This window comes from Lytechinus variegatus, chromosome 16 (assembly GCF_018143015.1).
Source record: "Lytechinus variegatus isolate NC3 chromosome 16, Lvar_3.0, whole genome shotgun sequence".
In the NCBI taxonomy this organism is placed as follows: domain Eukaryota; kingdom Metazoa; phylum Echinodermata; class Echinoidea; order Temnopleuroida; family Toxopneustidae; genus Lytechinus; species Lytechinus variegatus.
In genome coordinates this window covers 28,875,094-28,899,921 of record NC_054755.1, presented here as the reverse complement: position 1 = coordinate 28,899,921, position 24,828 = coordinate 28,875,094, and the positions used below count along the sequence as shown (strand labels likewise).

General features: G+C 36.9%; 1 protein-coding gene across 1 annotated transcript; it reads left to right on the top strand.

Moving 5' to 3' along the window:
• Positions 1-1,127: 1,127 nt before the first annotated feature.
• On the top strand, positions 1,128-18,230 carry LOC121430339 (coiled-coil domain-containing protein 28B-like). The gene is made up of 8 exons (XM_041627618.1): positions 1,128-1,248; positions 3,282-3,494; positions 7,255-7,427; positions 10,570-10,723; positions 14,429-14,528; positions 15,445-15,505; positions 17,105-17,127; positions 17,706-18,230. The coding sequence occupies exons 2-8, from the start codon at positions 3,299-3,301 to the stop codon at positions 17,761-17,763; spliced, it is 765 nt and encodes a 254-aa protein (XP_041483552.1). The 5' UTR covers positions 1,128-1,248; positions 3,282-3,298; the 3' UTR covers positions 17,764-18,230.
• The last annotated feature ends 6,598 nt before the right edge of the window (positions 18,231-24,828 follow it).

The window sequence follows — 24,828 nt, the reverse complement described above, 5'->3', positions numbered from 1 at the left end:
CTTTAATAAACTGTGAACAAACCAATTTCTTAATTATTGGCATGCGCTTAGTAAAGATTATTGATGCTAGCCAGTATCAACATTTTGTTTATTTTGACTGAGTGAAATTTGTGTAGTGCACTTGTGAAGTTTGATAACTTTCTTTTGGAACCCATTTTACTAAGGTTTCTCTCAATTTTTTAGGCTTCCTGATTCTGATGAATTAGAAATCACATTTTAAAAAATCAATGATTTTAATGCAGTAAATTTTACATCCCATGACCTATGTAGGAAACTTGCAAACAAGTCAATTTCGCGTACCACAATTGATATAAGTCGGATTACAATTATTGCAAAGTTGATGGCGGGTCTATTTTTTTGTATCAACAATTATTTGCTTCATTTCTCTCATATATATAAATATATTTCCTTGCAACATCCCAGTCGCACTCCGATGGCGGGAGTCCTCACAAAATTTCTCTATTCAAAAGCCCTAACTATTCCAGGTCGCATAGGCAGAGGAGTTCCGACACCGGCAACCGGGGGCCCGGGGGCACTTCCATTCACCGGGACCAGCAAGCAAAACCGCATGAGCCCCTAAGCTCTGCTTTCAACAGCTGAATTTCCAAACTTTCCCGAAACCACACAGCAAATACTGTGGTGTTAACCTGTGTACTAACTTATAGGCGCCTCTGCACCCCAGTTATTTTACACCGGTGTTACTGACATAGGCTTATTAACTTTACACTTACATGTGTTATAGACCTAATGTATATCTTGGTTGTTACATTTGGTGTTGTATGTTCAATCTCTAGTGTGTAATCTTAACACCTCAGGGTATGGGTATGGTCCTCTATTAACACTAAACTGGTGTCAGTTTTAACACCACATGATTTTTACAGTGCACTGTACGTAGATCGGGATCCACCTCCCCAGGCTAGGTCAGGAAGCCAGACCTGCCTCCCCATATACATACAGCCTATTAGTACGCTCTTGCCTCCGCTACATTGCTTTAATTTTTCTTGAAAAAAAAAATACTCTTTTTCCCTACCCAGACTGGCCTTTTTCCCTCAAAAAACATCTTTATCCCCCCCCGATTGGTTTGCCTAACAACAACGCCCTTCCCCCCCCCCCCCCGCCCCATATCACGTTACCGGGCTTGCTGGTAGGTTGGAGCTGGAATCCGTTGAATTCGAAGTTGAATTCAAAGCTGTTCGCCATTACCAAGAGAGCTCAAATTCAGGTCATCGGTCAATGAGATATTAGAGAGTAAGTCTGGGCAAAAATAGTTCAATTATTCAAACTAGTTTGCTAAAACAATGACCAAGGGAGTACATGGGGAGGCCAGTTTGTGCTAGTGCACTTTCGCCTCCTGTCTCTTGCCGGAACAAAGTAAAACACAATCATCCCCAGAGTTCATCTGGCCCGGCGCAAGTGCGCCCCGGGCGAACTGCTCTGTTTCGTTGGGTGATGCGAAAGTGCATTAGCGCCCTTATTTTGGTCCCACGTATTAACAAATTTGTTTGTATGAAGGGGGTCCCATGTTTGCGTACGTACCTAACTATTTAACTTAGGATTTAACATGAATTTCTTTTTATTTCACTTTTTTTTGAAAATGTTCCTTTTCATCATATATATGAGGGGGTCAATAAGTGCCAAAAATCAAAATTCCCATTAAAAAATTTGAAGGAAAGAGTTCCATATAATTATATATTACTATTTTATTTAGACTAATAATATGCACGCTGGCCGACTAAAAAGATAAGATTGTTGAGACATCCGGTTTGTTCACTTATGATTTTTCTATCATTTTTCAATCTTTTTTGAGCAATTTTTGGCCTGAATGCACTTACAAAAAATTTTGCGTAATTTCGGAACCGCATACCCGGGTGTCGCAAATTTGGTCTCAAAAGATGTGCTAGACTTGACAGTGAAAAGTCAGTAAGCGGCACTCATTCAATGAACAAGGTTATGATATAACCTTGTTCTATGTTCATGTGTGGCAAAATAAGAGGGGCAATGTTTGGCTTATTTTCTCTTATCTTTGGGACAAATGCTTGATTTTTTTACACTGACAGTTTCCATTACACCTATTCGTAATACAATTTGGCTCTTAAATAAATTTGATTCTTTAAATTATTTTTTTCTTAATTAAAACTAGAGATAAAAAAATAATTTTTTTTTGCCATATTACTTTCCACCAATAGAGGGGTACACAAAAATATGCCCAAAATTCAAGTTTTTGAGTGCTCTGGTGAACACAATAATTATTCCCAAGTAACTAATGAAAAATAAATTGCAACTGTATGGAAATTAATAATTTTGGTCACAAAAGTGATATTTTAATGATTTTTTAAAGTGTGCTCAATACAGCATTGGCATGCCATAGTCCTATAGGACATGCCAATGTGGTATTGAGCACACACTTTAAAAAATCATTAAAATGATGCCTGTGGAGATCTACAGGTAGCTACCTATAGATTCTCCATAGGCAGGATGGTCAGTCAACAAGTGGTAAGCAGCGCAGTCAAAAAGCTTTGCGCGTTGACGTAGTGACAAAATTTGTTTAAGAGGCGTCAAATTGCCCCCCAGTTTAATAATGGTTAAGCATTATCAACCCACTCACAAATTTTTATAAACTTTCTCAGTAACTTAATTTCCGTTTTTCTCCTATACATGTTGGCCTACAAGTCTTTTTCATTGTATGGTAGGGGGTCCTAAAGCTACGTACCACTCATCGCGCATGCAGTTTTTATGGCAAATGCGCACTCTGTGTGGAACTGTGACTGCAGAGTGACGAACGATTCCTATTCAATTTTATTCTACAGAGGCTGCAGTAAATCTCTAAATGCAGAGAAAACCAACAGCTGTTTGGAATTTCGGAGTTATATTCGCTCATTTCATCATATAATACTGTGAATATGTTTAAGAAATTGAGGCACAGGAAATACTATTTACTGCATGATAAAATCGAGTGCGTAGCTTTAGGACCCCTTTTACATTGGGTGGCAAAATCAAGAGGTGTTCGGAAAACATGGCAGGATTTTCGTGTTAACTAGTGAGTTTTGCGATATTTTCTTCTTGGTTAATGATCTTTATAATGTTTACCACAAATTAGTGAAAGATAATTTGTTGAAATATTAAAATTGGGAGAGTTTTTGTTGTTTGAAAACAAAGTGCATAGCTTTAGGTCCCCCAGTCATACATAGGCCCCCCTTTTATATTTTTTTATGCTGAAAAATAAAAATCAAAAAAATAAATTTGTAAGGTGTCTCATTTTCATGTGTCCTTCATCTTTTCAGACATCTACAAATTTAAAATGGCATCAGCGAGAATCGGTCAAATGCACGGGAGCCCCAAGACGCTGCATCAGGCGAGTTCAGAGGTCACCAAGATTCACAGACCTGCTTCATTAGTGGCACCACACATGGTGTCATCGTCGCTGACCTCTCAACCAGGGGTCAAGTCCAGACACACGCGTGGACATAGCCTTGGTCAAATCTCTTCACCTGTAGGTAAGAATGACTAGAAGTATTCCAAGGCCACCCTTGATTGGTGTCATATTGATTGTTGGCCATGGCACTGGATGCCCTCTGGAGTGTTGTGAGAAAGTTCTGTTGGGTGTTCAGCTCAATAATATTGTCGGGTGGCTACTGGAATTAGAGTTCGGGTTGACTACACAGGTGTTAGTGTTTAAGACACAGAGAAGTCTCTCTATTCAAGGCTAGGGTGGAACTACCCAGAGCACATGGCCCACTTTATTTCTGCCTTCTTTCCAAAATCATAGTCATCCAATTAACATAAACATTAACCAATCAAAAAGGTAGTGTGTCCTCTGGGTGGACACACTCTATCTATAATACATGAAACATAGGATAAATCAGATAACCAATCAGGAAGTAGTGCATGAAACATAAAAGAAACCAATAGCCAATCAGCAAGAAGTGTGTATAGTGTATCAATGTGTGTGTAAGAGAACATTATAGGCGGAACTTTCTATGAACAAGTTGGAATGTTAGATGCAATTCAATTCATTTGCTCAGTCTTTGTAAATTTCACTTCTTTGTTTAGCTAGACATGGAGTTGACCTGGATTACATGCTTCAATTCATTGATTCTCTGTATGTTCGGTTACACACACATTGATACACTATACACACTTCTTGCTGATTGGCTACTGGTTTCTTTTATGTTTCATGCACTACTTCCTGATTGGTTATCTGATTTATCCTATGTTTCATGTATTATACATGTAGATAGAGTGTGTCCACCCAGAGGACACACTACCTTTTTGATTGGTTAATGTTTATGTTAATTGGATGACTATGATTTTGGAAAGAAGGCAGAAATAAAGTGGGCCATGTGCTCTCGAGTGTCTTAAACATTAACACCTGTGTCTTAAACATTAACACCTGTGTAGTGAACCCTAACTCTAATTCCAGTAGCCACCCTACAATATCTTTTGAATGATAGCTGCATTACTGAGCCCTAAATGCATTTTTATTATTTTTATACATAAGATTATATACATGTAGCATGTAGTATCAATACACATATTGAGCTATAGAAATTAATGAAATGTGAACATTTGAAGAAAAAATGGACAAGTAATGTTTTGTTACCACTGAAATACTTCTGCTTTTTTAGGTCTCCAGTAAATTTCAATTTAATAAAGAGTTTATCTTTTATCAAGTAATGATGTTGATGAATAGTCAATAGACTTGTTTTCTTAGTGATTAAAATATGGATGTTCCTTTCTTGGGTATTTAGATACAATCAAGATACTCTATGCATTCAGAATGTTAATGAAGCTGGACTTTGGAATCCAGTTTGCAAAACATCACATTATGCTATGTCTGAAAAGCCTCTGGCAAGCTTTCAAGTTATTGAGAGCAATATGTGTTTTTAAGCCTGGTGAATAGGAAGTTTTTCCATTTACTAATACTATGGAGCAACTCTTTACAATGCATCAATTTCTTTCTGAAAATGCAATTCAAATCAAAATGGAGAGCTGGGAGGCTTTTGTCAAATGTTGGTGGACTGGGACAGCAGGTCATCCAAATATTTGCACCGTAGAACAATTAAAAATATATAGATGTCCAGAGTCGAGATTCTGATGCTCTCCCGGTCCACCAACTTTCAATAAAAGCCTCTCAGCTCTCCATTGTGCTTTGACTTGTATTTTCAAAGGAATTGAAGAGTTGTAGAGAGTCCCCCCCCCCCCATAGTACATGCAAAAAGTCTTGAATGTTAGTCAATGGGGTCTGTTACTTTCATGGGAGCAACACCCAAATCTGTTTGCAGTCAACCATTATCTTGTTGGCAGAACCTTATTAATAAGGACAATGGTATTGTAGCGATGAATGACCCTACATTGTAGAAACTAGAAAAAAGTTGTCTTTACAGTGCTTCTTGTAATTTTTGTTGCATTTAAAGTAGAAATGCAACAAAAATCTTCATAGAGCATTCATTGGTGCTCTATTCTAGTCACCTGGTCTATTCAATTTCTGCATCTTGCTATGTAAGGCATGTTTACAATAATATATTGCTTTGGAATCTGCCTATCATAATGAAAGAAATTAAAGGTTATTTGACCAAAATTACCCATGAGGTAACTCTGAATTTGTCTATTGAAAGCAAATATTTGAATGTCAGCCACCTGATACTGTACAGGTCAACATAAGAATGTGATCCTTTTTTTCTGAAAAACATATAATTCCATCAACTTAATAAGGGCTTCATTTAATAGAAGAAAGGAACATGCACATACTTTTATTCAGGAGATGATGTAATGGCTCGAGGGGGTCATGTCGTGAAAGTATTATGGGTGATTTTTCACTGACTAATTAACTCTCAGCCAATCGGGTATAAGGATTCGCAGTAACAATAGTCAGTGAAAATCACTATTCAGCACATGATGTGCTCCAATTGTGTGTTGCTATGTCAGTGCAGAGCTTATCCTTTGTCAAGCCCCCAGAAGGAAGTCACAATAAAAATCAGCACCCTAACACAATTGTTCTGAAGATAAATCTGACTTCAGTGCACTGGAACCTTAAATAATGGCTTCATTTAATAGAAGAAAAGAACATGCACATACTTTACAGGAGATGATGTAATGACTCAAGGTGGTCATGTCGTGAAAGTATTTGGGTGATTTTTCACTGACTAATTAACTCTCGGCCAATCAGGTATAAGGATTTGCAGTAACAATAGTCAGTGAAAATCACTATTCAGTTCATGATGTGCTCCAATTGTGTGTTGCTATGTCAGTGCAGAGCTTATCCTTTGTCAAGCCCCCAGAAGGAAGTCACAATAAAAACCAGCACCCTAACACAATTGTTCTAAAGATGAATCTCACTTCAGTGCACTCTAACCTATGGCAGCCATTATTGGGGAACATCAGAAGTACAACAAAAACACTTTCAATGGGTTATGTAATGAGGGTTTGTTGCAATGCCAGTGCATACCTTAGCATTTGTTTTGCATACCGTACTCAAAGTCTGAAAGTCCCCCCCCCCCTCGAAAGTAATTACCATAAAAACCAGTGCCCAAACCTCATTGGTTTATCAAATTGCATACAAGCTAAATGACTGGCTAGATTACCTTAATCATACATGCGTGGTTAGTCAAATACACTTGGGAGGCTGTCATCATTATCAGTTCTTGCAGTCCTTTTGCATGAATTTTGCATAGCTACATTAGATATCACATTTCTGTGATACATGTATGCGTATCCAACCTTCGCTGAAGCTGAATCACACTGGCTAACATGCCTTCACTATGCAAGGGAAGTGAATCCAACACAGGAGGCCATCACCATTACCAGCTCCTGCAATTCTTATGCAATTCTTTTCCGGGATATTGCATTGAGGTATCACACTTTTGTGGTGTACATTACACACGAGATAGTTTTTGGGTATAGTTCATTGTCGTACTAGGTTAAAATACCAAACACAATTTGATAATTGTCACTTTATGAGTTGGTATGGAACATTATTTTGTTTGTCATCAGGTTTTACATTTATTTTGGATGGAACTATTTTTATAATCTTGCATATTTATGTGAAAGGGACAAACCCTTAATAGGTCTTGAGCCTTTGTTTGTCCCTCTACTTTTTCATATAGTAATTTTGTTAATATTCTGTAGTTGGTTTATCGATTCTTGCCGTATTCATGTACATCTGTTTATTGATTTCATTGGATTGTTTGTATGATTTATGGTTAATTTCCATCAAACTGTGGAAATAAACGAAATTGACTGAAATTATTTTTACAGGATATCCTCCCGGGATGGGGAGGGATTTCCGAGGAGCTGGGAGCCACAGCGGAGTCGCCTGGATGGGACCTCAGTATGCTCGCAGTAGCCATAGCCTAGGACACCAGCCTTCCAAACATAGCAAACAGCCCGCGGGCAATGCCCCGAACAGGACAGCCAAGAATAAAACACAGGTAGGCAAAGCCCCCCAAAATGAACTCATTCAATGAACAAGGTTATGATATAACCACTTGTTCACTGCTACCATCTGGCCTGTGGAGAATCTACAGGTAGGACTATGGTATGCCAATGCTGTATAGAGCACACACTTTAAAAAATCATTAAAATATCACTTTTGTGACCAAAATTACTAATTTCCATATAGTTTTACTTTATTTATCATTAAATGTGGGAATAATTTTTGTATTCACCAGAGCGCTCAAAAACTTGAATTTTGGGCATATTTTTGTGTACGCCCTCTATTGGTGGAAAGTAATATGGCAAGAAAATTTTCATTTTTTGATCTCTATTTTTAATTAAGAAAAAATGATATAAAGAATCAAATTTAAATAAGAGCCAAGCGGTATGAATTAACAGGTCTAATGGAAACTGTCAGTGTAAAAAAATCAAGCATTTGCCCCAAAGAAAAAGAGAAAATAAGCCAAACATTGCCACCTTTATTTTGTCACACATGGAGATATAACTGAGAACAAGGTTATATTATAACCTTGTTCATTGAATGAGTGGATATAACCTTGTTCTGTTGTATCTCCATGTGTGGCAAAATAAGGATGGCAATGTTTGGCTTATTTCTCTTTGAGACAAATGCTTTGATTTTTTACACTGACAGTTTCCATTAAACCTATTCATCATACAACTTGGCTCTTAAAGACCCAGACCGGACCCAAAAATGAAATTGACAAATTATATACCAATCGAAAGCTTATAAGCTACTAAATACAGCATTTTGAGCTTTATTCATTTTCACCCTTTCCAGCTGAGTATTTTGCTTAAGAATATTCCAATTATCGGGCTTCGAACACGGCTTAGAAAATAGGCTTTATTGTGCTTTTCAAATGCCTCGAGACCGTGACGTCACGTTGTGTAAGAAGCGTCGCGATTCCATAAGTTTGTACACAGAAAAACTGGGTTATTTTTTTGCTTTCCAGATTACGCATTTCATTTTCTTCACTTCCATCACAGAGTGATATCACATATATTTTTTCCTACATGCTTAAATTATGAAATCTACAGGTTTGAACTAGTTTTTGCCATATTTTATTTCCTGCTTATTTGGCGTAGATTTCAAATCTATCTGCATTCAGATTATGTATCACAACTTTTCCTGACATAGCAATTTAGGCCCAATAAGAGCCAAACAAAGAAATCTCAAAAAAAGGTAGTGAATAGTTGTAGGTTTCCATCAATTTCAACAGTGAATAATTGTGAGTGCCATTTTCATCTGAAAACGGAAAAAAAATTGGATTCATAATATAGAAATGGAAGAAAATACCGAATGCTTTTGTACACAAACCTATGGAATCGCAACCCTCCAGACACAACATGACGTCATCCTTTCCAGGCGACGTGGGGTGCTCAATCGAAGCGTACTTTGGAGGAGCAGTTTCTTTGATTTTTATCTAATATTTCTTAAAATGGAAGGAGATGTATAGAATATTTTTGGTATATTTGTATTGTATGAATCATTGCCTTTCTTTTAATATATGATTGTTTTTACACCGGTCAGGGTCTTTAAGTAAATTTGATTCTTTAAATTATGTTTCTCTTGATTTAAAATAGAGATTGAAAAATGAAAATGTTCTTGCCATATTACTTTCCTCTAATAGAGGGCATACACAAAAATATGCCCAAAGTTCAAAATTTTGAGCGCTCTGGTGAATACAAAAATTATTCCCAAGTTACGAATGAAAAATAGATTGCAACTGTAAGGAAATGGTAATTTTGGTCACAAAAGTGATATTTTAATTATTTTTTAAAGTGTTTGCTTTGTACAGCATTGTCATACCATAGTCCCACCTGTAGATCACAGGCAGGATGGTTGCAGTGAGAGAGTGCCCAAAATGGTCTTTTTGCCATAAGAGGGGAAAAAATGGCCAAATTGTATTTGGGAGAACCAGTTGTCAAAATGTAGGCCTGCACTTGTGTGCAAAGTGGAAGGAGGTGGAAATACGGAACCAATGTGTGTGACTGACTAAAGCTGCTTGAAGAAGTGACCGGTGGTTCCCAATTTCATGATAAGGCTAGGTTGGACAACAACAAAAATGAAACAGAATTTCTACTAAAAAGCATTACCTTTTAAGTATTTTAATTTTATTAGCAATAGCATTATTGTCAAAGACATTGCTCAAAACTTACCATTCAAATTCCTAATAAGTGAAATATAAGGCTTAAATGCTCCATAAAATGTGTCTGGAAATAGCCTTGAGGACTTAATGTTTTTAAAATGTTTTGACTTATATATTACTTCATCATGGAGCCTTGACACTCTTTCCATAGTTGTAGGGGTGAATTTTATTTATCTATGAACCTTCATACACCTAATGCGTATAGAGGGATGAAAATTATATCACTGTAAATGGTAAAAATGAGACGTTTCTTACCAGACCGATCTCCTGTAGATCCCCCAATCCATTTGTCAACAAAGCAAAGACAATAGGCCTGACCCTTGAACCGCTTCGTTATGACGTACATCCTATCTATAGCAATGCCGTTTTGAAGAACAATTTATAGATAAAATTATTATTTCACAAATACTAAAATGTAATACGTGATTATAAATAATTAGTATATTATAGTCACATATTGTTCTTTTGTATTTTATATGAAATTAGGTTTATTCAAACATTTTTCTACCTAGAACTAAAACAATTGGATTGACAACTGAATAAGTGCATTAATTAGTTATTTATATTAATTAGTTATTAATAGCAGGGCCCAATGAGAGAACAGTTTTAGGAACTGAAGTGGCTACCCTGGGTAAATATGCCCCTATTATCATTATTTATTGCTGCAACTTATTTCACTATGATGGAGACATCACTTACAGATGAAACAATTATGAGTTCATGACTCGTGTAATAACATTGAAAAAAAATCAGCCCACCTAATATTCATGAAGACGTGCCTAAAACTTTTTCACCAGAATAAATGCAAATCTTCAAAATTCAATAACTTTGTTATTTGTTGTCCGATTTTGATAAAATTTTCAGCATTTTGCTCTGTCAATTTTACTCTTATTTATTTAGATATGAATATCTTCAGGCTGGATTATCCCTTTAAATCCTTTAAATTGATTTGACCTTTAATCTTTTGCAGGAGAAGTCTAAGCATAAGACCGTAGTTGATGGTGCCATGGAAGCTGGATGCAAGGAGCATAGTTTCATCACCAATGCGTCGGATATAAGACAGATGCAGAATGGTCTTCTGAACCTCCTGGAGGAATTCAACTCTGGCAAGCTACAGGCCTTTGGTAAGTACTCGTGGTAAAACTACCGACTTTCTAAGGATATTTTTTTAAGGATTGTTTCATGAATCAAATAGTTGGTACTGACCGAAGGCACCGATTTTGTGAGATTTTTGGTCCATTTAGGGGGAGGGGGAGGGCCTAGCCTTGAGGACTCCATGTTTTTTAGACATATTTTTACATATACATCTTCATCATGGAGTCTTGGCAGCAGGCAATAATTTAAGCCTAGCCTAAGCCCTAACGTTAGGCTTGCCAGTACATGAACCCCACACTAGCCTCTACCCTTGGCGCGCTACGCCTACGACTCGGGTGTCCAGAACATTTTTGAAGCATTCTTTTTTCGTCTTTAGATTACACCAACAATATGAATTCAACAGTTGTAATCTTTTATTTTATTCTCTATACCATTTTCTAACACAATTTTGTATAGGTGTCCGGACAGGTTGTGTATCCATTGGCGGCTGAAGCCAGAAAATTTAGGGGGTGTCCACCTGAAATTTTGGGATGGACACAGGTAAAAAATTTGACAAGCGCCCCCAAAAAGGGTTTTGAACCTAAATTTTATGAGTTGCTAACCAAAAAATTTTTGGCAAGCCCCCCCCAAAAGGTAATCATCATAAACTTTAGGGGGGGACAACACACGTTTCAGGGGGGTCCACGTGAACTTAGGGGGGGATGCAGGAAAAAAATTTGACAAGCAAAAAAAAAGTTATCAATACAAAATTTAGGGGGGGACCGTCCCCCCAACTAAAATTTAGGGGGGACACTTCCCCCCGCTTCCGCCGCCTATGCGTGTATCCAAACAGTCAATTTTAAACGGCCAATTGAAAAAGTTCATTTCAAATCTCTTAAATGTTTTAGCACAAGACGTTCGATAACATTATAGTGAACAAATATTGATGATGATTTAATAGCATTAATCAATGACAATGCACAGTTTTTGTTTAATCCAAAGACAAAAGAGAAGGCTTTATTTTTGTTGCGTGTCCGGACACCCAACCCCCCCATCCTACTAAAAATGATGAAAGTTGTAAATTTTTCCAAATGACTTTTGACAGTTTTGTGCCCGGATATGCTGGACATTAACGTACGTTAGACCAAAAGATTCAATCTCTGTATTTTTGCTGAGTGGGGATGATAGTAAATTGTCAGAAATTGTTACAAATTCCCAGAATCAACGGTTATTCCTATAATAATGTAGCCAAACAGCTCAACAGGTGTGTGTCCGGACAATCTTAGTAAAATTGGTAGTCCAAGCAAACAACCATCAGGCGTAACTTAGTTTAGTTTTTTATAGATCTATTAAGCTAGCGTGTACGTCTTAATCTAATAAGCATGGTAGATTCATCTACTGCTACTGCCACAGAAAAATAAGGGATAGATTTATTTACCACCCTGTCCCTACCCTGCGTGTGCTGTGAATGTGATAATGTGTAATTTTCAAAAAAAAATTGACTATTATGAATGTTGATTAAGCTTTTGTAAGGAAAATGTGTGCCCCATGTGTGTACACCAATTCATTTTACGCACAAATTTTAACAATTTTATTAAAATGATCACATTTTCTAATCTCGTCAGTCTATGCACAGAAAAGTCAGACACTTCACCAATTCATTTTACACACAAATTAACAATTTTATTAAAATGATCACATTTTCTAATCACGTCAGTCTATGCACAGAAAAGTCAGACACACACCAATTCATTTTACACACAAATTTTAACAATTTTATTAAAATGATCACATTTTCTAATCACGTCAGTCTATGCACAGAAAAGTCAGACACACACGAATTCATTTTACACACAAATTTTAACAATTTTATTAAAATGATCACATTTTCTAATCACGTCGGTCTATGCACAGAAAAGTCAGACACTTAATTTATATACAAACTTTAACTTAATAACACAACATACTAGTATTAGTAAACACCCCAGCTCTATTATTAAATGATTATTATTTGTAATGAGACCCCAAAAATCTAGAACTAAGTGAACATTAGCATTCAATGACTCCTACATCAAATCTTTTCATGTACTTAATAATTTCCTTACCTTGGAATCTTTTGTAAGCCGAAAACTATTCGGATACTCCAGAACCTTCGTTATATTTATCTTTTGCCTTGGTGTTGTCTTCAGAAGACAGTTTAAGATCGCTTCATTTGCGTTATCCTCATACGCATAGCAAGGAACTACACCTTGCTTTTCCGAGGTCTTACTGGGGCAACCATGCCCATGAGATACTAGTTTTTAGAAACTGAGGACTTTGATGACATCCTTTTGCTAAACTTTTCACACACCACTTTTATGGTTACTAGACCCATGATTGTTAATTGAAGAGTGTAAGTTTTTCTGAAATTCTTATCTGCTTTTATAAACGAATGGTTACATTGCTCATCTCATCTAAAGTTTCACACAAATGCACATTGACATATTTCAATTCTCAACAAATCAAGTTAGATAAGAAAAGATATTCGTCTTTCTTTCTGCACATACATTTTATCTTACAAGTGTTTTTTCACATTCTACAAATGAAAATCAATTAACCATAAATCATTGTTACAGTAGAAAAAAAAAGGGCAATAACTAATTACGTATTGAGAGAAAGACAAGGAGAACCCCTGAAAAAAGCAGGGCTTGTAAGGCTAGGGTCTCCTTTGTTTCAAGTACATGACTAAATAGTATTCAGTGTGTACATGTAATATCTTCAAAAATACAAAAGAAACAAAACAACTAAAAAAGCAACAACAAAACAAAAAAAGACAAATTAAAACTCATCAATGACAAAAACACACATTAAAAAGAATAAAATACATTGCTTGAATGAGTAATTATGAAGTCTAATAAACTAACAACAATATGATATAATTAAGGGATATATGATAGAAGAAGAAATAAGTATGGATAACATGACATGAAAAATAGAGGAAGATCGTATGTATAAATAATAGTAGTAAAGTAGAAAACAAACACGACAAAGGTAAAAGAAACACAAGAAAATAATATAAAAGGAAAAAACATGGGCTAACTCTCTGCAGAAGAATCACTCACAAATAACAATTAAGAAGATAACCTTTAAGTACCCGCTGAAAAGTATAAATGCTTACCGTTTTTCAGGCCCCTGAAAACACTTTCATATGGATAGTTTGAGAACGAAATGGGAGCATGGATAGCTAGAGTTGTAGAGTACATGTACATGTTATGCAAGGCAGGGTCACAGTTCAAGTTTTTTTTTTTCGCATTCTTTCTCTGAGAAAATGAAAATTATTCAGTGGATATTGGATTTCCTTCAAGTTCAATTTTACCGCATTTATATTGTGTGTGTGAAGTATTGAGACAGAATAACTCGTCTCATTTTTGTAGCATTTTGCATAGACAGGACTGTCTGTAATCATTTGTCTTTGAATAAAAGCAGTATACAAATGAACTAAGTGAAACAATGAAAAAGTAACAAGCACAACCAGGTCCATGAACCTATACTGGTTCAAGGCCAGTTGAAATGTACATTAAAAGTGAAATTACAAAGACATAAAACATTGATTGCGAACAAAAAGCAATCATACAATGAATCTGTATAGGTAAATTATAATTAGGACAATATATGAATGTTTTGATCAGTTCCATTGAAGCTTTTCTTTCTATCACTTCTGAACATTCTCTTCAATATTTCATTAAAAAACATTACAAATTTTGATATTTCAACAGATGAGAACTGTTCATATGAGAAGATGAGCAATGTTAGAGACCTACAGGAAAAGCTGGCTAGACTCCATTTTGAGATGGACGATCAGTTACAAGCTCAAGGGTGAGTTGATATGTTTGTCCCTTCCCCCAACTCCTGCTCACTGAAATGATTGTCTTGCTCCACCCCCCCCCCCGCTTCATGCCCCTTTTTATACCCCGCAGACGAAGTCCGGAGGGGGCATTAAGCCTTGCCCCTGTCCGTCCGTCTGTCCATCCCCCACTTGGTTTCAACGCAATAACTCGAAAAATGTTTACTGGATTTCAAAACTTTTGGTGGGTTGGTTGATGGCACCATAATACAGGCTATTTAAATTATACTTGCTTATATAGCGCTTAATACTTTGTCAGAAGTCTCTAAGCGCTCTACAGTATATGCAGCATAATTACCCTGGCTTTAGCAGTGCAGCTGTTACGCGCGCTGCGTTTCAAGGAATAAATTCCTGCCAGGTACCCATTTACCTCACCTGGGTTGAGTGCAGCACATTGTGGATCAATTTCTTGCTGAAGGAAATTACGCCATGGCTGTTTGAATTCGGAGTCCGCAGTTCAAAGGTCACAGATCATTAAATATGCGAGCTTGTTTCCGCGCAATAAGTCAAATATTCAATGAAATTTAAACATTTTTGGTGTGTAGGTAGATGACACCAATATACAGGCTCAGTTCGAATTTGGAGTCTGCAGGTTAAAGTTCAAAGGTCACAGATCATAAGTGCGAGTTTGTTCAAAGGTCTAAATTTTGTTCGTTTTAAATTTATATATATATATATATATATGCATATTGGCTTTTGCACGATATTAAGTTCAATCATATTGAATCAATTTCTGATCGCGTTGATCGGGGGCATCTGTGTTCTTTTGACGCGTCCAAATTTCTAGTCTCAACATTCATGTGAACTTGTCCCTTTCTCACTCCTATGCCCCATTTCATATTTCTTTGATAATATTAACAAAGGTTTGTTTTGTCTTCTTCTTAACAGTGTTGGAAGCAAAGAAGCCATCACATTGGCCAATCAGAATATGGATCATTTATTATCAAACGTGAGTATATCGAGTAGGAGTGATTTCATTTGCCTTAAGCAGTAAGGCAATTCTAGATAGTACAATGTACATGTATCAGACCTTCATTTTTGAGGAGCGCGATTGCGCTGGCGCTCCTACCGCGCTCCTTAAAAAAATAAGGAGAGTAAAAAATCATGTTCCTAAAAAAGAACAAAAACTTTTACATCCTTAAATCCATGAAACGGCCATCTGTTCTCCGTAATTCCTTGAAATTATTTTGATTTAGTTGAAAACTATCAGAAAAATTTTTCACCTCTTTCCTTACTCTGATTTGAATTTGAAATCGGTAAATATTGTAGTCCCATATGTAGATTTTCATGGGAACACCATGGAAATCTACATGTGGGACTACAATATTTACCGAGAGTAAATTCAAATCAGAGTCGGGAAAGAGGTGAATAATCTTCATTTTTCTGATAGTTTTCAACTAAATCAAAATAATTTCAAGGAATCATGGAAAACAGATGGCCATTTCATGGATTTAAAGATGTAAAATGTGAAATTTAACCATTTTTTTTTTTTAGCAGGAGCACGATATTGATCAATGATGTTCTGTAAACGTATTGACCCAGGCCTAGTTTCACCACAGATTAATTAATAGCTACACAGCTATTGCATATACGATGTTACGAAAAATCTAAATTTATCATACATGTATTGTATTGAATTGATTTGAGCTCCTCAAAGAGCGATTCTGAGGAGCTCAATTGAGCTCCTCAAAAAAATAAGGAGAGCGATTTATTGAGCTCCACGAAATTATAAACGTGAAGGACTGATGTATAATCCCCCTATCAATGTGTGGGACCTGTCAATTAAAGGTAAAAGAAAGTAGTTGCAGCAAACGATTATTTCATGATAAAGTCTTTAAAATCAGGGTTAAATCCACCATATCATAGATCTAGTTTTGGTACTATTGTGAAATCATTAATAAATCTTAGCTGAAAACCAATTCCTTCTTATCTCTAGCACAAAAAGGCATATGTTGGACAGTGTAGTAATATTGTTTGGAAAATACCTGACAATTCATGGAATTCCGTTCTTATTTTGCTAATTTCTCAGCAATTACACTTTTTTTCTTCCAGAGCTATTTGGCATAATTATACTTTGGTGGGAATTTCATTTGATTCTGTTTAAAACTCATTTTGAGATTGTAACACAATTGGTATTTATCTTTTTCATAGCCTGAACAGCTCATGATATGCAGTTAAAAAGTAGAATAAAGGTAGTTGGACATTCATAAATGTAGATTATTTTTAAATGTATGGGAACATCAAGTACGTTGTATCATTGTAGGTGTGTGTGGGGGGGGGGTAGTTAAAATGACCAATTACTGACTTACACATAATTATCATGACAATAAAGAGACTGTTTAAATGAGAATCAATTCCTATGTATTAAATGTGCTTTTTTTCTGCTTTTATGCAAACTCATTTTTAGGATAGTCTGTTAAAGGATGTAGTCTTCTGCAAGATGCTAACTTCATAGACTCCCATCAATAAATTGTAGATTTCACCACGTTTATTCTGTTTTCTTTGATTTTAACAATCTTTTTGTCATTTCTCGTCATATCGCATGTAGCTGGACCAATTAAGTATTGCAGTGTATCCTTTTATCATGTAACTTTAACAGACTTTGAAACTTTATTTTTGGTTATTGCAACCTTATTTTAGTTTCAATTGTTGACGACATGTAGCTCTCTCTCTCTCATGTGCTAGCTTTTTACAAGGTCAGTTGTAAATGATACAAAATGTTTATTTTTTTAGAAACTGTTCAGACTGAGTTATCAATAGGCAGTGCAAGAATTTCACAAAATATCTTTTTTCAGACTGACATTTAGATGTTCATAATAAGATTTATTTAATTGGATTTATATATCACTTTTCCATAGGATACAAAGTTCAACTATTATTACCCAGCTTTAGCTTGAGTGTTGTGTTCTTCAAGCTTTGTTAGAGTTTTCAATGAGCAATGCAAGAATTTGCATGAAATATTTTTTTCTGACAATTAGATGTTAATAACTATGATAATAGTTTGATTTATACAACGCTTTCCGGGGATACAATATGCAATTATCACTACCACGGCTTTAGCTTGAGCTGCTGGCCTCTTCATCAATAGCAGTCAGCATATTGAAGGATCTAATGAATTTTTTTCTTGACTAGATTTTTGTTCCAATCAGACGTAGCTTGCATCCTGCAGGCGAAAACAGCGTGTTTCCACCGGAACCACGGATGTGAAGAAAATCCATCGCCAATCCATCTCATCCATTTTCTTACTGAATTATCGTCCATCCCTTCGATGAAGACTTCGAAATCCATCGCAAGAGAGGTTGAATGGTGTTCATGATCTCGTGTTCAAGGTCCTATCATTTTTAATATTTTTTATAAAGTCATATGTATAGAACCATGTTACTTATTTAATTATTCATTGTTTTTTTTATATTTAAAAACAATTTTTAAAGCTTGCACAACCGATTGAGAGCAGGTTACGATTGTGGCATGCATCTTTTATTCTGAAAAATTGTACACAAGTCTGAACAGTAAGACTATGAATTGACTTGGGGGGGGGGTGTAGAGGACCTTTTAGTGATGCCTATATTATATTTGTCTTGGCATATTGAATAGGGTAAAGGGGAATCCAGCCTTGGCCATAAAATGTTGTGTTGGGAAGGAGAAAAATAAATTAAACAGAATGGTGAAAGTTTGAAAGAAATTGGACAAGCAATAAGAAAGTTATGGCTGCTTTAAAATTGAGATCACTAATACTATGTAGATTTCAAATTGGCAACTGGGTAAGTAAATTATGACAAGGGGCAAGGACAACTTTTTCATAGGCCATGTACTTTATTATCAGGGATTTGTGGTTTTCTCCTAAGTACCCATTCCCCTGGGGCAGTAATCTAAATATAACCCATGTAGTATATTGTTTTATGTCCTCATGAAAGAAAAATATAATTTGAAATAAAACTTTTCGGAAAATTGACATTTTAGCCATAATATGTATTGGAGTACATGGAAGAGTAGTCCTTGCCTTACATCACTATGACATCCCATATGCGGCCAATTTGAAATCTCCATGGGTATAGTGATTACCAATATTTACAACTTTTAAAAATTCATCTTTCTTTTTGCTTGTGCAATATTGTTCAAACTTTCACCTATCAACTTGTCTGATTTTTCTTTTCCTTATAAAAACAAGTTTTTATTTGGGTTGAATTCCCCTTTAAAGCCTTCCAACAAACCTGTTTTATGGTGTTTCTTTTCTGTAGAGTTGGTTAACAACAATGATATTATTATTCAAGTCAATCACCAGTATTCATAGTCATATTTGAAGATGCAAGCGGCATTAGGGTCTCCATGTATCCTCCACTGAACCAGGTTTAGTGGTTAGCCTTTCACAGAACATCTTTGGATCTCCAGAATCATGTATTAGTAGTCTATCGGTTTTAGACAAGTTTCAAAATGGCAAATGACATTAATGTGCATTTCAAAAAATATTCTGAGCTGCAGCATAATGCACATTACTACATGCACATGACATTATTAATATAACATTGTTTTGACCAATGGCATTTCCAGGATATGCAAAATCAGTTAAGAAATCTGCACAGAATTTAGTACTTTTGGTATCATTGACACAGGAAATGAAAAAAAAAAATTTTTGTTGACTTTGACCATGATTTTTGCATATTCACTGAGGCCTCTTTCTGAAAGAGTTCCTATTAAATGCAACTTAAATCAGAAGCGTTTCATTTTTTAAGTTGCATTTAAATGGAACTTTTTCTGCAACCTACTCTTGAACCTAGGAGCACAAAGATATAAGGTTATTTGCTAATTGGTATTAAAGAACAATTCTAATTTAATAGTCAGTGATCAGGCTTATCAAGAAACTATGTTTGCAACAATGATCATGATTGGCCAGCTTCATTTGGGGATTGATTTTAATCTTTGTATTATTTACTAAGCCCAGATTTTAAATGCCAACAATTCACATTAACTGCCTGCCATAGTAAAGTGCAATCTAGTAGACGTTGGTCTTTGTAGGAACAACTTCCATGTTTATCAGGTACATGTGGCTCACATATTTATTCCTTGCAGAATAGTTCGGTTTGTTTGCAAAATAGAATATGAATTGAACAATACAAAAAAAGGAACATTCAACTATTATAAGATAATTTTATTTCGTTCGTCTTGAGGAGACTAATTGAGATCCCGCCTCGCACGTGCGTACTCATTATAGAAGGTTCAAACACCTGCTGCACTCTTACAGAAAAAAAGGATTTTTCTTCGGAAATACGACATATTTTTACTCAAAGGAGTATTCATATCTTTTCTCTGGATTAGCTCATGTAGCATTGTGGAATGATTTCGACCTCCAATGATAGCCTTGGTTTAGTATATAGACATTTGACTATGACATTAATTGTGAAAGTTTTTTTTTTTGGGGGGTGGCATCCTGCTCTGCCTTGTTGATCTGAATGCTCTGTAGGTTATCACTAGTGGGTCTGATTTTCTTTTCTTTTTTAGTATTGCTCTTGTGACATTGCTCTGGCAGCATCTTGCATATTTGTGGCATCTCGCATATTTGCTTATCTGACAGCTTGTGTCACTGTATTGTTCCATAGCTTCTGCAAATTTGAAAAAAAAAATAGAATATGAGCTTTAGGAGACTTATCTGAGCACGTCTTGACAGATGGCTTGCCGAAAGCAAAATTTGTTTTGTTTGTCCCGCAAATGAAAGGATCATTGGACATGGATCCTCTATTCTTGCTTGTCTTAGGGTGGTCGGATCGGCATGCCTGGCAGTGGATACGGAGAGCACTGTCACAGGAGCACTCCAGCCAGCCAAAACCCCATGCTTTCATGGCAGCTTTGCTTGATACAGGTTTCTTTGTTTTTTGTTCGGCAAATGAAAGGATCATTAGACACGGATTCTCTGTTTTTGCTTATTTTGAGGTGATGGGATCGGCGTGCCCAGCAGTGGATATAGAGATCGCTGTCACAGGAGCACTCCAGCCAGGCAAAATCCAATTTTTTTTTTTGCTTCTGTACGTGTCAGTAGTGTCACTAGTATTTGTCATTTTTTCCTACTCATCTGGCTTGTACAAATTGCTCGAGTTTTTTGGAGCGTTTTAGCCCCCGGCTAGAATGAGAAATCCATGATGGGGCCTGTGCTGGCTATAGCTGCTGTTAACATTGTATGAAATGTTCGACCCACGACAATTCGCCCATAAGACATCACCCTGGGACAGGTTGCCTGGGCCTATGTTCGGGGACTTATCTCATCGGTTAGGACAAGTTCACCTTATCTTGCTTACTAAACGGTATTGCAGATTATGCTGACGAATCCTGAAGAAAGTTTTCATTATCACATGAGGTCGTTGGCAAGACAACCATACCTACCCCCCTGAGACAAATTAAAGTCATCTACGTGAGAACAAACTGTTACAGGGTGACCTGTCTCGAGGACGAATTGTCTGGAACGGATATCCCAACTCGCTGAATGCCGGACCCACCATGGGATTGCATTTTGCATAACAACACACACACATGTACGTACGGGTATGCTTAAATGCGAATGCACCTCGGTTCTATCCCAGCGAGCTAGTGCATAAGTCCGCTCGCTAGCAAATAAAGTGTATCAATTGTCATGCAAGCGAAGCTTTAACACATTGCGCTAGCTTGCTAGCGAATCGTGCACAATGGTCCGGCCGGCTTTGGGCCGCTGAGCTACATGTAGCAGCGCAGCCTAACCAGTTATCACTCTGCAATAATTTCAGGGGCGACTTCCAGATTTATGCTGCCCCCAAAAGCGACATAAGGCTTTTCCGGGGCGAATTCGCCCGCAGCCCCCATGTATTTTTTTCGCTGGATAAAAGCCTAGAGAAAAGGATGTTCAAAATTCTCAGTTCAAAATGCAATCAAAATATCACACACACTTTCTAGATAACAATAACTTCTACACTACAAAATCAGAGATTGTAATTAGTTAATTAAGTTGGATTACTGGCTCGTCTGTCTCGTGGAACCTGATGAAAACACCTGTGAAATTTTCTCATATTCTTTGTTTCTGTGTACAATGTACATGTACATGAACCCATACCATGAAGGACAAAAAACTCAGAGACATTAAAGGAACTAAAAATTAGATAATGTTCTTTTTGCAAGTTATAGTTACTATTTACTTTATTCATATCCATGCTGCCCAAAGCAGAATAATACTTTTCCATTGGGGCACACAAAACATTTTTGGGTATTCCGTGCACATTATATCCCACCTTTCTGCATCTGACCGCTAACAGTGGCACTGGTTGGAGGTTTTACTTCCTTTGGAGGCGTTGGTACGTGAATATCTAAGGGTATCTTGACTCTTGAATTCTTAATTTCATTTTCTACAACTTTTTGATGAACAAATAAAAAAAAAAAAACAGTGCATGTAGCCATGTAAAAATCACTCCTTGGCATAGATGTTACAGGTGAGTTTATCCTGATGGAAATCTTAGGTATATGCTCTTGAGAAGTCCAAAGTTCCACAGATTTTTTTTTCTTGTACTCAACCTGTGCTTTGCTTTGGTAGTGTTATTCCTGTTCCTTGAGGTTAACTAACTTACATAAGATAAGGAATAAAGACAATGACATTTCAAATGTTCTTGATTGCAATTAGAAAATGGTCTATCTTATCTCAATTCTCAGTATCGGGTTAACCAGTCATGTTTTGTTTGTAACCTAGATTGAATACTGTGATTAATTGGAACCCTTTAACCTAGTAGGACGAAATTTCGTCATTTTGTTATAATTCTCCCAATACAAGAATAAATGGCATATATAGCTCTAGGCCAAATTGTCGGCCATACTGGATAAAAAGATGTGGCATGTCATATATTAAAACCGAGTACAATAACATGTATTATAATGATAGAAAATGATGTCATAAAATTAGTGGAAATAGAATCAATAACGAAATGTTCCAGAAACATATTGCTCACATGGGTAATGCCCTAATATGGCATGCCATGTACAGAGGAGTTTACAAGGCTTATGCGCAAAAGCAGCTACCCATGCACTGTAGTATTGTTCTGCATTGTCTGTCATTGTCAAACTAGTTTGCAGTGGCCCTACTACCTCAACTTTCGCCAAAAAGGATTCCAAATGTCTTGTACATGATAGATTGTAGCTCGACGTTTCCAGGAATGTGTGTGCGCAAGGCCCCCCCCTCCATCGACATGCCATGTACAGAGGAGTTTGCAAGGCTTATGCGTAACCTATGCACTGTTGTATCGCTCTGCATCGTCATTGTCTAGTTTCCATTGGCCCTACGACATCCCTATCTTTCTCCAAAAGACAGTACTGCACGATCCTCTTGATTTGATATTGGCCATGCAACAGGAAATCCCTCGCTGAACTCCTATAGTACCATCCCTGTTACCAAGCTAAAATCAAAAGCATTCGTACTATGAGTAGCTTCAATGCAGATGATTTTTGCCAAAAAGGTGCAGCACTAATTTGCATAGTACAGAATGTGAATATTTGCCATTTTTTTTATTCTTTGTCAAATTGTTTATTCAATTAAATTTGATTAAATTATTGATTTAGTTATTCCCTGTAATGTGAAATTTTCACCATGCATGCTGCCTCTTTGCTCCTGATGAGCACAGTATCCTCATCTGCACAGTGACAATGTTGGATGAGGGACTCTTTACCGGCGCTTCCTTCAGAGCAGCAAGTTCAGCACGCTGCTCTCTATCTGCTCTCTATTCTGCTGCAGTAGATCACGGACGAAATCTGGAGTTGCGACACAACCAGCTTAGTTTCTGGAGGCGGCCTTGTTGGATTGGTCGGCGAAGGATTGGTTGTCGAATGATTGGTCGTCGAAGGATTGGTTGTCGAATGATTGGTCGTCGAAGGATTGGTCGTCGAAGGATTGGTCGGCGGGTGATAGGTCGGTAAAGGATTGGTTGGAGGCTGGTAGATCGGCGAGTGGTTGGTCTGAAGACTGATCGGTGGCTGGTAGGTCGACTAAGGATTGGTCGGGGCCTGGTAGGTCAGCAGGCTGCTGGTCCGCAGCAGGCGGGTCAGCAAAAGATTGGTCTGCGCCTGGTAGGTCGGTTGGTTGTTGGTTGGCAACTGGCTTGTCTGTTGATAAAGCAAAATAGATAACGAAAACATTTGAATACATAAAAAAACTAAGAATAATTAAGATTTCATTTTTGCAGAAATAGTTATTATTAAGATAATGAGCAGGAAGGAGGTTGTTTGATATTTGGAGAGGAGTTACTGGGCCCTATAGAATTTGGGGTATGAGATTGTGGAGGAGTAGAGGTTTGGACAAAGGCTTTAGTTTGATTAACTTTGGATGAGAAGGCATTGTTTGAAGATGGGTAGGTTGAGGGAAGCTTTACTTCCTATTTGGACTGCGTTGGCATGCCGTTTGTAATTTTGGAGCATTGAATTTACTCTCTTCAGTGCTTCTGGATAGGTTTCTGTGTACTTTACATTTTGTACACATTTGGCTTTTTTTGTATGCTTCACGCCCTGGGATGCTGCACTATGGTGCTTTCCGCACCTTGCATGTTAGCCCGTTGCTATTCCGGTGTGCGATGGAAAGATGACCAACTAGGTATAGTGTTCCCCTAACAACTCCATTTATGCATGTACAAGAAAGTATGTCTACACATACTTGACACTTGTAAATAAGAGGAGCTATCTCATAATCCTTGTGATTCCTCTCAATGATGTAAGTTTGTTTCCTATTGAAAGAACTTGCATTACACTTATTGTACTTCTGTCTTTCTCTGCCTGAAAATTTAGTTTCAGAATTAGTCAATGACTGCTACTTTCGTTGGTGTGTTATGATTTTTTTTTGCATTTTTGGGAATTTTTAGAGCCTAACAAATTATCCCAAGCACATTGCATGAGCAAGGTAACACACTTATCGACCTGCCAATTTATCAATCCTTTCATGTAGACGTTCTTCAGAGTGTGATGGAAAGCTTCTACATTCATGTTTGTGGTTGTGTGAGACCCCTTCCTGTGACAAACTGCCCACTGTTCCTTCCTTCCTACATAACTGTTGAAGTACTCCCCAAAATTGGTAATTTATTCGATACTGGTTCTGATGTTTGAATTTCGTGCTTCAAAGTTCCTTTCATATACTTGTAGTTTGGAGTGTACACAGTGAAAAGTTTCTTTTGTATTTCTGCAAGTCCTCTTCCTGTAATGAATTGTGCCACCATTCCGTTTTGAATAACTCTGGAAGTACTCCCGAAAATGAGTTAGTCCTAGTCATTCTTCGTAATTATTAGT

Coding starts and splice junctions, on each gene's coding strand:
- LOC121430339 (XM_041627618.1), top strand. CDS start 3,299: ATGGCATCAGCGAGAATCGGTCAAATGCACGGGAGCCCCAAGACGCTG. Junction 3,495..7,254: donor TCAAATCTCTTCACCTGTAG/GTAAGAATGACT, acceptor TTATTTTTACAG/GATATCCTCCCGGGATGGGG. Junction 17,128..17,705: donor GACCAATTAAGTATTGCAGT/GTATCCTTTTAT, acceptor TGTTCCAATCAG/ACGTAGCTTGCATCCTGCAG.